This window comes from Rhinichthys klamathensis, unplaced genomic scaffold, assembly GCF_029890125.1.
Source record: "Rhinichthys klamathensis goyatoka isolate OS25496 unplaced genomic scaffold, OSU_Roscu_1.1 h1tg000368l_1, whole genome shotgun sequence".
Classification (NCBI taxonomy): Eukaryota; Metazoa; Chordata; class Actinopteri; order Cypriniformes; family Leuciscidae; genus Rhinichthys; species Rhinichthys klamathensis.
This window is the reverse complement of record NW_026606876.1, coordinates 831412-848443: the sequence shown is the minus strand read 5'-3', so window position 1 is coordinate 848443 and position 17032 is coordinate 831412. Positions and strand designations below refer to the sequence as shown.

General features: G+C 46.6%; 1 protein-coding gene across 1 annotated transcript in view; it reads right to left on the bottom strand.

The window, feature by feature from the left end:
* The window catches only part of opn7b (opsin 7, group member b), a 140813-nt gene that overhangs the window by 6888 nt on the left and 116893 nt on the right, over window positions 1–17032 (bottom strand). The window contains exon 5 of the mRNA XM_056233327.1: window positions 6726–7060. Within this exon, the coding sequence (XP_056089302.1) occupies window positions 6726–7060 (335 nt within the window). The remainder of the gene's footprint in view (window positions 1–6725; window positions 7061–17032) is intronic.

Sequence of the window (17032 nt, the reverse complement as noted above, 5' to 3'; positions counted from 1 at the left end):
TGCAGGTTGTATATCTGCTTGTTACCCCTTTATTACCCAAAATGTAACATATTGTTCCCTTATACCTACACGGAAGTACACTATAATTACAGAAACGTACACCATAATTTCGGTTTACTTACGCAGTTGTTTGCGGGTCGTAAAATAAAGTGTTACCAAAAGTTTTTTTCCAGGTGAAAATGAAGGAAGTTTATTGTGAGAACGGGTGAGACTGGCACACTTGGCATTCCTCGAGGATCATGTGAGAGCGCGTCTGAAACAGCGGGATGTTTGACGAGAGTGACGAAAGACTGTGAGGAAAGCGTTTGTGGAAAGCCCACTTATGGAGATGGTTGGGGTGTGTTTTATGCAAAATGACTAACCTTGTGCACGTGGTCACTCATTTACAACACTCCAAATTCACTAACATCATAACAATGTTAAGAACAAATTCATGTGCGTATGAATGTGTGTTGAATTAGGCAGAGATTTTTTGTGTGAAGTTCTCCTGTGTTCTACAAATACATAATAATCCAAGCAATTATTAGTGAATGAGACCCATTGTTTGGTCTGGGTGCGCTTTATAGCTTCCTGGTCCTGACGTCACCAGCCTATGATGCGCCGTCACGCCATTGGACTGATTTCACACGTGCTTCAGGACACAATCACGCAGAGCCACTCTGAGATTCTCATCGCAGCGCGAGTTCCCTTAAAAGGGCATGTTAGCCTTAGCAGGGTTCGTTCTTGTTCTATTAACTCTGGGCATCGGTTAATTCAATTTAAGGAGATGCGTAGATTGCATTATTCAAAATCTAAATTACATAGAATTTTCCCCATCGTTTCTCTACATGTGACTGGTGTAAATCTGCAGAGGGCTCTCTTACCCATCTCCTTTGGACATGCCCTAAACTTTACGAGTTTCCTTTCGAGGGAACTCGCGATGCGTCAACGACACTTTGGGAACGCCCCCAGCGTGAATGCGTCTGAAGCATCTATGTCAACTAGTCCAATGGAAAGAATAAGTGTCACGGGCGGGTGACGTCATGACCAGGAAGAGATAAAAGCACATCCGGTGCAAACCGGCATCAGCTTCTGTTGCCTCAGCAAGCGATCTGTGTTTCTGTCTGTTATATTTACTGTTGTCTGTATTTATATTGGAAAGTATGGTGAAACAACTTTACAAACTCTGTGCTTCTCCCTGCCCGCGTTATTTAACGGGTGGGGACACACACGAGCTTTGTGTAGTTTGTTTGGGAGTGGAGCATGCGGTGTCAGCCTTTGAGGGGGCTGATTGCCAGCATTGCGAGATGCTTCCTCTCCGCATGCTCCGCTCTCGCCTGGCGCTTTTCGAGGAAAGTGGCCAGGCTCGCGATCCTCAGGGTGCAGGGACCGCTGCTGCCGAGGCAGCACGGAGAAAGCATTCCTGGGGATCGCAAAAGGATCTTTCAGAGGGGTTGGAGACGGGTCCCCGGACCTTATTTCCTTCCTTATCTGGAGGATCCTGTGCTCTCCCTCCGGTGTCGGAAGCCCGCGCTGCGGTTCCTTCTGCCCGGGGAGAGTGCTCTAGCTCTGAAGAGTTAGATGTGCTGGACGTCGAAAGTGTAAGCACACACATGGGGAAAAAAGATTCGCCACCTATTTCCCCAGCATATGAGGAGCTGGTGGAAGTGAGAACTCGCGCTGTAGAGAAATTAAATAGTGATTGGCCAGCCGAGAAAAGAGACGCTCGTCCTAAAAAAAAACTAGACGAGCATTTCCTTCCTTCAAATATTTCACTTCCACCACAAGGCCTTCCTTTTTTACCAGTGAGCTGTCCAGATCTTTGAATAAACCATACTCGTCACGAGTATTCAGTCCCCAAGGGCATATTTATTCAGCTATAAGGGGATTGAATGAGTATGGTTATGAGTCGATGCCCCGGGCTGAACAGACACTCACGAGCTATCTGTCACCCGGTCCAGCATCTTCTCTGAAGGCCTCGGCTTTGCCCACGAAGCCATTAAAGACAACATCAACTTTAGTGGGCAAAGCATATACGGCAGCGGATCAGGCTGGAGCATGCCTTCACACTATGGCTGTGCTTCAGGCATACCAGGCTGACCTGCTGGGGGATTTAGACAGGAGTGAGGGAGTGGGCCCCGATGAGGTTCGCAAACTGCGTCTGGCCACAGATTTGTCTCTCAGAGCTACATAGGAGACCGCTAGAGCAATTGGGCGGTCTATGGCAGCCCTTGTAGCTACTGAGAGACACCTCTGGTTAAACCTTGCTGAGATTAAGGAGAAGGATAAAACCTTCCTCCTTGATGCTCCAGTAGATCCTTCTGGTCTCTTCGGTGATGCAGTGAGCGCTGTAGTTGACCGATTTCAGGAGGGTAAAAAACAATCAGAGGCATTCAAAAAGTTTCTCCCTCGCCGTGTCTTACCCCCTGGGACTGCTGGGCGTGAGCAGCCCCAGCCGTCGAGCTCCTCATATCGTGCTCAACAGAAAGAGAGTGTTGCGTCTCGTGCACCTCCACAGAAACACTGGAAACAGTCGCAACACTCTCAGCCGAAGTCTTCGAAGTCTAAGCCAGATCTGAGGACCGTTCTTCAGGCTAAGAAGGCTTCGGCCCAAAAGAAAAGGTCCTGACGTCTCTGGCGTCAGACCTGTGAGGGCAGCCCCAACCGGGGTGGGACGGTACACACCTCAGAATACGGTGCCCGTTCCATCTCGGTGTCCTCACGGGGCCGTTCTGCCAACCCCGCCACCCTCGGTGCTTCGGGGCGCAGCGGTCTCCAGCGAGCTTCTGGTGCAATGTCGACTCGACATTGCGTCAGACTCGCATCCTCTGAGGGGGGTTCAAAAACAGTCAGTTCAGGTAGTTCCTGCCGGTATGTTTCAGGCTCCCGAACTAGCTGTCTCTATAACACCAGAGGCCAGCCTGGTTCCCTTAGTAGATTTTCTGGCAGCGTGGAAGCTACTGCCAAATATATCTTAATGGGTCCTGCAGATAGTAGAGAAAGGATCAATAAGATAGAACGATAGATCTGAAAGACGCTTACTTCCATGTCTCCATCCTCCCTCAGCACAGGAGGTTCCTGAGGTTTTCTTTCGGGGGCAAAAAATACCAATATCGGGTACTTCCTTTTGGTCTAGCTTTATCACCCCGCACGTTCACGAAATGTGTAGATGCAGCTCTGGCCCCGCTCAGGCTGCAGGTCATACGTATTCTGAACTACATAGATGGCTGGCTGATTCTAGCGGAATCAGAACAGTTAGCGGTTCGGCACCGAGGTGTCGTTCTCGCTCATATGCAAATGTTAGGTTTGAGGCTCAATGCCAAAAAGAGTGTGCTTTCTCCAGTACAGAGAACCACTTTTCTTGGTGTGGTATGGGATTCAGTCACGATGCGAGCCGTTCTATCACCCGCTCGTGTAGCTGCTATCCTTACAGCCACAAATAAGCTAAAGCTAGGCCAGTCACGAACTGTGAAACAGTTCGAGAGACTGTTAGGCCTCTTGGCAGCAGCATCCAATGTGATACCCTTTGGCCTGCTGTACATGAGACCTTTGCAGTGGTGGCTCAGGACCAGAGGGTTCTCCCCAAAGGGAAACCCACTTCGTATGATCAAGATAACACGGCGGTGTCTCCGCGCCTTGGTTATATGGAGGAAACACTGGTTCTTAACCCAGGGTCCGGTGTTGGGAGCTCTTTGCCATCGAGTTGCTATCTCGACAGATGCTTCCCTCACTGGCTGGGGTGCGGTAATGGAAGGCCGCTCGGCTCAAGGTCTGTGGAGGAGTCATCATCTCTCTTGGCACATAAATTGCCGTACAGACAACACATCGGTGGTCTCTTATCTGAACCGCCAGGGGGGTCTGCGTTCGCGTCCGCTTTGCAAACTGGCGCACCAGATCCTCCTGTGGTCCCTGGGGAAAATACTCTCTCTGAGGGAAGTGTATATTCCAGGGGACCAGAATATAGGAGCAGACACCCTGTCGAGGCAGGGGCTGAGGCCAGGGGACTGGAGACTCCACCCCGAGGCGGTGGAGCAAATATGGGAGTTTTATGGCCAGGCAGAAGTGGATCTGTTTGCGTCTCAGCACACGACGCACTGTCCACTCTGGTTCTCCCTCACTCAACCAGCCCCCCTGGGGCTGGATGCTATGGTGCAGACGTGGCCGAGGCTACGTCTGTACGCATTTCCCCTTGTTGCTCTGCTCCCAGGAGTTCCGAAGAGAATCCGCCAGGATGGAATAAGCCTACTGCTAGTAGCACCATGCTGGCCGAGCGGAATTTGGTTTGCGGACCTCATTCATCTTCTCGACGGCCCTCCCTTGGAGATCCCGATCAGGAGAGACCTTCTGTCTCAGGCAGGGGGCACAATATTTCACCCCCGACCAGAGATATGGAAACTATTGGTTTGGCCTCTGAGGGGGCCCAACTAAGGGAGAGTGGTCTCTCAACCGAGGTTGTTGAGACCATTCTAAGCTCCAGAGCTCCTGCTACGAGGAAACTTAATGCGCTAAAATGGAGAGTTTTTTCTTCTTGGTGTCACCAACGCCAGTGGGACCTGGTTAACTGTTCAGTAAACACAGTCCTCGAGTTTCTACAGGAGCGTTTCACATCAGGTCTATGTCCATCCACGCTCAAGGTCTACGTGGTGGCCATTGCGGCTTCCCACGCCCTGGTGGGTGGTGCATCTCTGGGTCGAGACCCCCTGATTACTCGTTTCCTTCGTGGCACCTTGAGGCTGAGGCCTGCAACTCGCACTAGGGTGCCGGCCTGTGACCTTTCAATAGTTTTGGAAGGCCTGTCTAGGGCTCCATTTGAGCCCTTAGACTCGGTTTCAGAGAAATTTCTCACTTTTAAGACTATCTTTCTGTTAGCTATTTCGTCCCTCAAAAGAGTCGGAGACCTTCAGGCCCTTTCGGTTTCCCCCACTAGCCTTGAGTTTGCACCGGGGATGGTCAAGGCATTCTTATATCCAAAACAGGGATACGTCCCTAAGGTGCCGACCATGATTCCGAGGCCTATTGTGCTGCAGGCTTTCTGTCCTCCTCCTTTTACATCTGCGGACCAGGAAAAGCTGAACCTCTTGTGTCCAGTGCGAGCACTGGACACTTATGTTCATCGGACTTCTCAGTGGAGAAACTCCGACCAGTTATTTGTTTGTTTTGGATTACCCAAGAAAGGTCTTCCTGCTTCTAAACAGACGGTTAGTAGGTGGATAGTCAAGGCTATTTCACTTGCTTACAAGTACTCTGACCAGCTGTGCCCTTTGGCGGTCAGGGCTCACTCTACTAGGGGTATGGCGGCCTCTAAAGCCTTATTATTTGGGGTTTCTCTCCAAGACGTGTGTGATGTGGCGGGCTGGTCCTCACCGCTCACATTCGTCAGGTTTTACAGCTTGGACCTGGAAGCTGCCCCAGGTTCTCAGGTGCTTAGTGCTTAGCGTACAACAGACTGACACTCAGGTACTTGAAACTTTGGCGATTTGGGTATTCTCGTTCCCAAAGCGTCGTTGACGCATCGCGAGTTCCCTCGAAAGGGAACGTCTCAGGTTACGACTGTAACCATAGTTCCCTGAGAAAGGGAACGAGACGATGCGTCACCCTGCCATACTTCCTGCATCCCTGTGATCGGCTTGCTTCTGCAATTTTCGAAGCTAATGCCGGTTTGCACCGGATGTGCTTTTATCTCTTTCTGGTCATGACGTCACCCGCCCGTGACGCTCATTCTTTCCATTGGACTAGTTGACATAGATGCTTCAGACGCATTCACGCTGGGTGCGTTCCCAAAGCGTCGTTGACGCATCGTCTCGTTCCCTTTCTCAGGGAACTATGGTTATGATAGTTATACCCAGGGCCTACAGCTAATTGTTTTGCCACACCTGCCAATGGCCGGTGACTTATGAAAATTAACTGGCCAAAAATATTTTTTTACTAGCCATGACCCAAAAACAGGCAGTTATGACACCAACATTTTAGATACCAGTGAAAATTCACACTCCTCTATTCCAATTTGATACCACAGCTAAAACTACTAGTTTAACTAATAGAAATGTATTAGCCTACATTTTTAAAGACAAGTTAACAGTCAGTAATAAAATCAGGACAAAAAATCCAATTAAAAGCAAAAGCACAAATAAATACAATACAATACATACAAATTAAATAAACAGTGCTCTTCTGGCATGTCTAATAGTTTTCAGGTACAAAACTTTAATAAATCAGGCTAACCAAATAAATAACACTGGATAGTCTACATATGCTTTTTAAAGTTCAAGATCAGTGAGTGTTTTTTCCGTTGTCCTTTGTTGTTTGGTTAACATTAAAAACACACAGACAGTAGCAGGATTATTAGGATGCTGTTACTTTAGGACCGAATGCACTCACGGATCATGGGTTTCGTGTTTGCGTTCACTTCAGACGTAACATACTATTTTTTACCAAGATACTCGCAGAGACAGGCGTTTTTTGACATAACTGTGAGTGAATTTGTCCTTTGAAGCGCAAGACGGCATGAAAGAGAGCTCAACTTTGCGCGCTGTCTGAGAGACGCGGTGTTCAGATGTTAACAGTGGCGAGTTTTCATTTTAGACCCTGGTTATACTTCTTGACATTTTTAAAGTTGTTACATTTAAATACTGTACAAGGAATGAATGCAATCCCACCAGTGAGGAACCAGTATTACTACCATTACCTCCAACAGGTTGAAAAGCAGTGGAGTACTCATTCTCCTCAACTCTATGTGTGACCCTTACCTTGACAATAAGTGTTTGCACGTTGGAGATTTTGTTTTGCGGAGAGACGTGCTGCTGCACTGCATGTTGGGCCCCCCGGACCGTCACAAGGATGAGAGTGTAGGAGAGGATGATGATGGTGCAGGGTACGATGTAACAGAAGAAGAAGAGGCAGATGATGTAGATCATGGCGGGTGTGCTGTAGCTGGGCGCGTGCCAGTCGATACAGCAGGCGGTGCCGTAAGGCTCTGACCCGTACTGACCCCAGCCTGAGAGCGGACCTACTGCAAACACTGCCGCATAACACCACACTCCAACCACCAGCAAACGGGCATGGGACGAGGAGAATCTATTACCTAATAAAACACACACACAAATGGCAATGATCAGAACAGGATACTACCATAATTTTTGCAGTGTAGTATTAATAATGTACATGCAAATTTATATATGTTTAGAGCAGTGTTATTTTTGTATCATTAAGATACGATGACATTCATTTCCAGCGCAGTCCCTAACAAAACAACATTAGGAACCTTTAAAATAGCATAATTTAATTCTCTTTTAACTTTATTTACCTTTATTTAACTGTCAAAAGTACAGAGACAAGATGTTCAAAGTTAACTTAAACTGTGTGTTTAAGTTAACTTAAGTGTATTTTGTTAACTTATTAAATTAAGTGTAAGTTAACTTAAGTGTATTTTGTAATAAACAAATTTTGATTTTGATGGCTGCAAAACTCTCCTAAAAAGTTAGGACAGAGGCATGCTTACCACACTGGGTCACGTCACCTTTCCTTTTAATTACACTTTGTAAAAGTTATGCGAGTCACCCATGCCGTTTCACTGATTCACCCCATACCATGACAGGTGTTTGCTGTTGTACCTGTCGCTGATGAAAGTCTGGATGGTCTTTGGGACTGAGAACTCGATGCCAAGCTGAAACATGGACTCATCTGACCACAGTACACTTAAGACCATCTGAGCTCAGGCTCAGATAACTCAGTGCTATATCTGCATTGAACAGATTTCTAACAGAGATTCAAGTTGCATTTCTTGATGCAGCGGCGGACTGTGTTAAGGGACAACGGTTTTCCAAAATATTCCCACGCTATATTTAACACAGTCGCATGACGGTTTTCATGCAGTGCCGTCTGAGGGCCCTGACCCATCTTGGCTTGCAAAAACTGAGATGCTCCTTTTGCACTCAATCACGATACCCTCACCTATTACCAGTTAATTGTGGACTGTTTTTAATAATAATAATAATTATTATTATTATTATTATTAGTAGTACTAGTATTGAAAAGTATGCATTAAGCAAACAAAAACTGGCTTCCATAAATTTCCTCTGGTGGAAACCAGGTGGCAGTATTTCGTTTACTGTAGTTTAAACAGTATTTTGTGTATTATTCTTATGGTCCCAGAAGCTATAACTCACCAAAAATGATCAGTTGATGGAACAGCATTATAATGAGTCAGTCCATGTAGACTGCTGCACTTTCAGCATTTTAAATAGACAAATAAGTTGCCTGGATCATGGTAATGGAGTGATGCTTCAGGCCCAAATAAATATGCCAGGCGTTTGCTGCAACGTCCCCACTGAGCACTCAGAACCGACCAACAAGACTGTAAAGCTAAAACTACACAGACAGTATATGTGCAAATAAACACAACCATCGATACAGTTTATTCAGAAACCCCACAGTGCATTAACCCCCCTGATTTATTCTTCTCTGTCACTCTAATAACACTCAATCAAAATGAACTCAACCATCATTATTTAATCTGTGCATAACATGAATGAAAAGGGCATAGTCACGTATGTAAATGGAATTCATGGTACGTTTAACTCTATTAACCAATTCTCTTATTTTGCTGAATCACCTCCTGCAGTAAATGTAGTAGTCTGTGAAATTTTAATTTCTAATTGCTGGAACTCTCAAGCAAAAAATTCAAATTCTCAATATGGCACAACAGCTTCAGCACAACAGAATCACAATATGTAAAAAACAAAATGAGTCAGAGCCTCAGTAATGTACCATAAAAGAGGGCAACTGAATCCGAGCTTCAGAGTTAGCCTGTAGGAAAATATTATCGCTCCAGTGAAGGAAAGGGTTTAAGCATCCAGCTAAACTCACTCACAGCAATGAGTGAGTGAGAAAGGTTATAATCACTTTAGCCTTTGGCTTTAACGTACCACCATAAAAATACAGGAAAACTTCGAGGAACTTAAAGAAGTTTTTTACAATGGATAAAAATAAGCAGTCTACAATTAGCAGGTCGAAGACGGCGTGAGTGCATGTGTTAATCTGACCGGTCACCAGTTCAAGCTGTCCTAGTTTACCAACATAAACCAGCACAGACGCACACATTCACGTCTTATTCAATCAAATGTATTATTTAAGTAAAATAACAGTTAGCTGTGCATTAGGTTATTTTATTTTTTACCTTATATTTTTATTTAGAGCCACATCATTACATACAATACAGTATGACATTGGGTTTTAACATGTTAGTCCATCATGTTCCCACAATATTGACAATTGTTCAAACTTAATTATATCGTACACATTATACAGAGAATGAAAACAAATACACCTAATACCGAGGGAGGGGAGAGAAAAAAAAAAAAAAAGAATGGAGAAAGGCAGAGATGAACACAGGGTGGATATGATAGTATAACTCGTGATCATTGGAGTATTAAAGGCATTACAGGAGCCCACCTTTTTACTGCGTTGACATAGTACTGTTTGTCCCTCTCTGCTATTATAGTTTATCAAGATGGCGGAACGACATGGAAGCCTCCGTGGACCTACCCGTCCCATGTATATAAAGATAATAAATTCTTCGTTTACGAGGATAAATCAGATAATTGGCAGAAGTATTTGTACACCATTGAAGACATATTTATGAATAAAAATATTGATTTTAGATAATAAAATATTTTAAAAACGTCTCAGGTTAAGACTGTAACCTTTGTTCCCTGAGAACAGGGAACAAGACAATACGTCATCGACGCTATGGGGAACGCTTCAGGCATGACAGGTGTCTGAAATCACTATCAAATCACGTCAATCACATTGACCGGCGACAGCCCATGAATCATTAACGTGAATGATTAACGTGCGACCTGGAAGTATATAAGGGCGCCTTGCAAACATGACAAATCACCTTATCGTCTGAAGGGACTGTACGGTAGGCAAGCCTCGAGGCATGGCAGGGAGACATATTGTCTCGTTCCCTGTTCTCAGGGAACAAAGGTTACAGTCGTAACCTGAGACGTTCCCTTTCGAAGGAAATGCAACAATACGTCATCGACGCTATGGGGAACGAAATACCCACTCCGCCATGCTGAGGGGAGTGCATGCCCTCAGGCAGTGACAACTGTCCGAACCAGCAAATTCAAATGAAATGCTAGAACCACACACCCTCAGGTCACACTGGGCTGTCAGTTACACCACTCCCTACGGTCATAGCCCAAGCTATAAGCCTCACAGGAAAACCTCCATAAACATAGTTAAATGAAAGGGCTACCTGGGCCTGCTCAAAGGCCTAGGACCACAACTTCAATTAGAAGGGGTCCCTTCTAGGGAATGTGGCGAGGGAACCCGAAGGAACCCCAGCCAATCACTATTCAGGGGAACGTACTCACCCCGAAATGCCACCAGGACGGCCTGACCTGGCGTCAGAGCATAGACACTTAGTCTGGCCACTTCCTGTCTGTCTGAAGACAGAGCCTCTGGACACTTGCCTTAGGTAAGGCATCCAACCCGAGGGACTGAGAGCTGGCAGTGAACCGCTCGGCCCGGATCTCAGAGACGGGATATCCCGGAGAGTATGACTCAGCATAGTACTTTCCAACCCTTGCTAACGAGGGGAGTTTCTCTACTCGATCCACGGATCAACCCAGTGTCTGTGTTTCAAAACACTGAGGAGGCCTGTGAAGGCCTAAGGACTGATCTAACTGGGAGGCCTCGCGAGAGGCCTACGACCGTCTGACCAGACTCAGGAGTCCGCGTGCTCACAGTGACCCTCAATGAGGGGAGCATATGGTCCCCCTGGTAGGCAAAACCAGGCTGTAGGCAGGAAAGAGGTTCCGAGAGGGAACCAGTAGCAGAGAATGAACACTTTTGTCGAGCCAGGGCGCAAGCTCGCCTCAGCAGCTGCCTGATAAGGCCAGCTGAAATGATAGCAAGAGGCCACTAGCTTCCTGAACCCAGCACCGCTAGGGAACCACTCACAAGGAGGCCTGGTGAGGCCTACTACCTTATAATCACAGCATGTGGGAACTCGTCTTCAGGGAGGCCTGGTGAGGCCTACTACCTGACAGCCATAATATCTGGGAGCTTTTTCTGCTACCCGATAGAAAGTCAGGCTAGCTGTCCAGTTGTCTGTCCTTGGGCTTGTCTCCAGGGAAGCCTGGTGAGGCCTACTACCTGATAGCCAATGTAGGTGGGGATTCGCCTTTAGGGAGGCCGGGTGAGGCCTACTACCTGATAACCATCTTAAGTGGGAATTCACCTTCAGGGAGGCCTGAGTGGCCTATTACCTGATAGCAACTGGTAGCTGAGTCTGGGTGACAGTTCCAAGGCGGCCTGCTAAGGCCAGCCAGCTGGGGACTCGCCTATCAGGGAGGGCTGGTTGGGCCTACTAGCTGATAGCAAGTCCATTCTGCTACAAAGGAACACTGTTGGGAACCATACTACACCAACGTAACTATTGGGCCCACCCACAGGAGGCCTAGTACGGTTAGCTACCTGTAGCGGCTATAAAGTATGTCCCACAATGTTGGGATTCACCTCCGAGGAGGCCTGTTAAAGGCCTACTACCCACCGGTGAGCCAACTGCCCGAACCACCAAGGCCAACCATTTCTCTCGAGAAGTGGCCTACAGCACCCTATTGGGGGCTGCCCATACAAGGAGGCCTGCTGAGGCCTACTACCTGATGGCGCAGCCTTCGTTGGCAGATAAGCTGTTTACACAGCGCCTACAGCATCCTGGTGCCTAATCACATTGCCCACGGCAGTGTACTTAGCAAGAGAGCTTAGCACCCTTAAAAACAAGGGGAGTACAACATACGCCACTCTGCCTCAACGGAGGCCCCAGTTAGTCAGGGGCCTACCATCTATGCATGGGCGTCAGCTCAGGGCAATGCTCTGGCTACAGGGGAGCGTACTTCGACCAAAGAAGTGAAGGCTTACTTCATACTCGACCCGAGCCATAGTGGTGCGAGGTAGGATAAACAGAACTGGGAGTGAAGTACTCAGACCTACCCTGAATCACAGGGGAATACTCACACCTCACCCTGAGGTTACCAGGGGGCGTGCCTGCCAGCGGCTCTAGGGGTGACAGAAATGTATCTGTGCCCAACCTAGGGGAGTGGGGCTTGAATGAAAGTCAATCACCTACAACCCGGCGCTCGAGCAGTAGCGCAACGAGGTAAGTGAAGCCCATAGTGGCGGCCTAAATCCGTAGACCAGTTCTGCACCGCAGGGTCGGGCAGGAGACTCAGTCTTCTTCGTGAAGCGAAAGATGGCCTAACCCTGCTCAAAAGGACTTATATACCACGGAGGCCTAACTGAGGCCTACCATGTCCTTATAAACCATCCTCTGCACCACGCTGCATTACTCTAGTCACCCCAGAATGCAGAGAAGGGGGCGGGCCTTGGCCTAACGACTCCCATGGGAGGAGGCTGATAATACAGGGATGCCAAAAACCTACATTTACAAAGTGAAGGGTCAGAGGAAGAAATGCTAATTTTAGCAGAACGCCTCTAATATCCCTGGCACAGCCTAGGCCTCCCTGGTGAGGGCCAGCCTGTAAGCATAGATCTATCTGAGGGCTCAGAGGAGTCACAGCCTACTAAAGAATATAGTCTGTATTATTCCATACAAAGGGCTGCAGAATGCTCAACCTAATGAAAACTCAACAGAGCTCAAGGGGCGAAAAAACTCAGAAAAGTCAAAACGGTCCCATGGGCCGGACATAAGATCTATCTGAAGCTCTAGCGTCAGTCAACACTCTAAGTAAAACATTCTATCAGAGAGAGACCAACTACTCTACCCTGAGGTGGCTAATAGCCCGAAGGCTAACATAGTTATCGTTCTGGCCACCTAACGGGGAACATCAGGGCCCTGATAATCCAAAAAAATTCTCTTACCTTATTACCTTGACATGGCCCCATAACTCTATACAGGGAACGAGGTCTGTAAAGAGAAACATATTATTTTTTATTCACAAAAAATACTCTTTGAAAAGACCAGCAGCTCACCTGCGGCGTGCGAAGTGAAGACTCACCAGACAGTTCTTCATGAACATGGGGTCTACCACCTTTACATACCTGAAAGAGGCACTCTCACTAACCAAGCCGAGGCGGGCCATCAGAACATTGTTCTAACCATGAGCCCAGCCTCAGGCCTGATGTAAGAAGCGCTTGGGGAGTCGGGGAAGAGAGGAAAGGGCTAAGATATAATCACGCCCTCAGGGAAGATGATCCATGACCGACGCAACATGCGTTTGTGCCGGATCACCTCCCTCAGATCCCTCTTCTTGCGGGAGTCGCGCCTCCTCTGCGACCTACTACTCCACGGAGGAGGCGCACGAGAGCGGACACTGGCTCTCTGGCCTCATCTAAGGTCCTCGGACCATGATAGGCCAGGCCCTCCCATCTGTCTGGGCATGGACACGGATCTCAGCGGTATGTATGTTCTGGATACAGCTGAGCGCGCCTTCGCCTCACTGAACTTTCCAACCACCGCCAACACGGAGGTGCCAAAAAGCTCAGAGGGCGAAACCAGCGAATTCGAGGAGAAAGCCTTTCTCTTTCTTCCCGATGTCGGCCAGGTTCAACCACAAATGTCTCTCCGTGGCCAGTATCGTCGCCATCCCGGAGAGCTATATATTTTTTTTTTTTTCATTTGTGGCGCAGCTCAGTAACCGCCTCAGGGGCCCCACCCCCTGGTCAAGATCCCCCAGCAGATCGGCCTGGTGTACCTGCAACACCGCCATGATGTGCAGGCTAGCACCGGCCTGACCCGCTGACGTGTATGCTCTGCCATTCAACTGGCAGGGTTTGAGCTCTCAGTGTCGATTGTTTTCCCATCGACGCATACCCACGCTCTCCTATCCTCTCAACATCAGCGAGACTAGCCTGCTGATGTTGGTGGATACAGGCAGAGTATGGGTTCTTCCATGTCCTCTCGATCTCAGTATGAGATCGGGAAGAAATGAAAGGCTCACCTGAGCTGGTGGTTCTATGACCGGGGAAAAAACGCTTTCATCGCGAGCGATTTCTCCCCCAACGAGCAGCCACGGCAGCTGCAGCCTGCCCGCGGCGCGTTCTATAACACCAACCAGCTCAGCATACACGGGGCAGGGTGGCTGAGAAGATACAGGAAAATATCTTATTATTACCACCCTCATCAGCCATCTCCTGTTTGTCCGGGAGAGCGCATGCTGCCGGACTAAGTTTTCCCTTTTCTTTTTTTTTTCTTTTTTTTTGTGAAAAACTTCATCCAATTGCAGCTTCTCGTCAGCCGCCGCATCGTCTGAGAGGATTACAGCCCTCTCAAGGCGATCGGTGAGCTTCATCTGTGACATCCAGACGCTGAACCCTCTTCTCTCGAGAAGAGGGACAGGCGCGGTCACAATTTGTACAGGCAGTTCCCTCGAGAACTGCCTGTGCACGTCTTCCTTCCCAGACAGAAAAATGCACAGTTCGCGTGTGTCACCCGGCTTCAGATACCTTGAGCACGGGTCTGCACACTTCTGAAAGCATTTAATAATTACCTGATTTTCAAAGCAGTTACAGACAAAACAGTCCCTGAAGACGAAAAGATGATTTGTCATGTTTGCAAGGCGCCCTTATATACTTCCAGGTCGCACGTTAATCATTCACGTTAATGATTCACGGGCTGTCACCGGTCAATGTGATTGACGTGATTTGATGGTGATTTCAGACACCTGTCACGCCTGAGGCGTTCCCCATAGCATCAATGACGTATTGTTGAGTTCCCTTCGAAAGGGAACTACACATGGTCCCTTTAAGAAAACTGAAGTCGTAATGCAAATGTGATTTGTTCCATTTCGTACAACTCCCATACCTTTTGAATCCAAGCGTTGTATGATGGAGGATCAGGTTTTAACGATCTGCATGTAATACACTTAATGGCTGCAGAAAGTAAAATTTGTAGTAAATCCTAGAAGGGCTATTATGGGGTCATCTGGGATTTCATGATGGAAGATTTCTTTAAGGGCATCAATCATTCCAGTAATTTCTTAATTTTGGACATGACCACAAAATAATTGGTGCAGATAATCAAGTCCATATTGTGACCACTTTTTGAAACCCACGTCTGTACGAGATGGTGCAAAGTCATTGAGATAGCCAATGCAGATGAGATTTTCTTAGACAAACCAAAATTACCTTTGTATAGTTCTCCAAATTTTTAAAGTAACTTTGGTGACAAATGCCCCATGGGGAAATTTTTTAAGGATACGCTGGAAAAGGGTACTATTTTTAGGGGTATGGAACAGAGGCTCTTTTCTATATTGATCCACCGAGTTTGTGTGTCTTCTCTCATCCATGAAACCAGGGGCCTCAATTGAGCTGCCCAAAAGTAAAACCTAAAGTTTGGGAGTCCCAGCCCGCCATTTGTTTTAGGTGATTGTATTATTTTAAGCCTTATTCTTGGCCGTTTTCCTTAAATTTAGAAATTATTTTATTCAGCAAATCAAAGATAGATTTTGGCACTTCTATAGGTAACATCTGAAACAAATAAAGTAATCTCGGCAGGACATTCATGCGAATAGATTCAACACGACCAACCAGAGAGAGAGGGAGAGCTGTCCAACGATTTAAATCTGCACTAATATTTTTAATCACTTTTCTATAGTTTGTGTCGTATAACTGGTCCAAAGAGGAGGAAATAAAGATGCCCAAGTATTTAAACCCATTCTTGGGCCATTTGAACCTGCTTTTAACCATTAACATCTATGGCCACATTCCAGTTTTATCCATATTCACTTTCCAGAGTAGTATCCATACTTGAGAATTAGCTTTTTTAAATATGGAATTGTTGTCTCAGGTTCTGTTAGGAAAACTAGGACATCATCAGTGTATAACGACAACTTGTGTTCCTCTCCTCCAATTACAATTCCCTTAATTACACTGTCGTCCCGAATGAGTTGAGCAAGGGGTTCGATGCTGATAGCAAACAACAAGGGCGACAATTGACATCCTTGTCTGCATCCACTTTCAAGAGTAAAACGTCCAGATCTACAACTGTTAAGTCTCACTGAGGCGAGTGGATTTGTGTAGAGTGTTTGAACCCACTTTATGAAATTGGGGCCAAATTTAAACCGTTTAAGACGTGTTTGGATCAGATACTGCCAAGATTCCCGATCAAATGCCTTATGAGCATCAAGTGATAAGAATACTGCCTTTGCACCTGTAGATTTTGTATAGCTCATAATATTTAACGCTCTACGAAGGTTATCTCCATAATATCTCTTTTTGGTCCGGATGTATAATCCGTTGGTCCGGATGTATAATTTGACTAATTAATTTATATACTCTTTCTGCAAGAATGGCAGTTAATATACGTAAATCCTCATTTAACAATGAAATAGACCAATTTCGAGCCGACGTCACAGTTACGTCAAGGCGCTAGCTGGAGGCAAAACAAAGGGAAAACTGGAGGCGGCCAATACAAACCAGCACAGATTCGGCTACATAATAAGGAGCTTAAATTATTATTGTTATTATTATTAAATGTCCTCTTGTTGTGTTGTTGGGTTCAAGAATCAATCAAAAATGAATATTCTGTATCTGGATTTTTTATTTCTAGAAAATATTAACATCATTAAAATTGCACCGTAATGTCACTCTTTACATTGTCGTCTTCTTTGCGCTGGCTCGCCAGAACTGCGGATCGTACACACAAGTCTTGTACATGATCATTCAGCACATAGTTACAGGCATCTAAAGATTTACATGCCCTCAGTTTCTCTTTACGCTCGGTTTCTCTATCGGATAGGTGTAGAAGTCAGGCCAATCAACAGCGTTAACGTTAATCCTGTTAGATCGTCCATCCATTGACAGCATGTACAGTACAGGTCAGCCAATCTGGTTCCGTCCATTAAAATGAACTTTTAGCAAATAACAATCACGATCCTGGACACTGAGTGACCTTGCACATTAAGATAAAATCAGATTTTCACCAGTCATTGTTAAAAATCAAGCTAACAAAACTTGCAAACTAGCGTTAGGGAAGCGGCCAGAGGGATCGTTCTGTCTCCACCTAAGCTCCGCCCACAAAAAACGT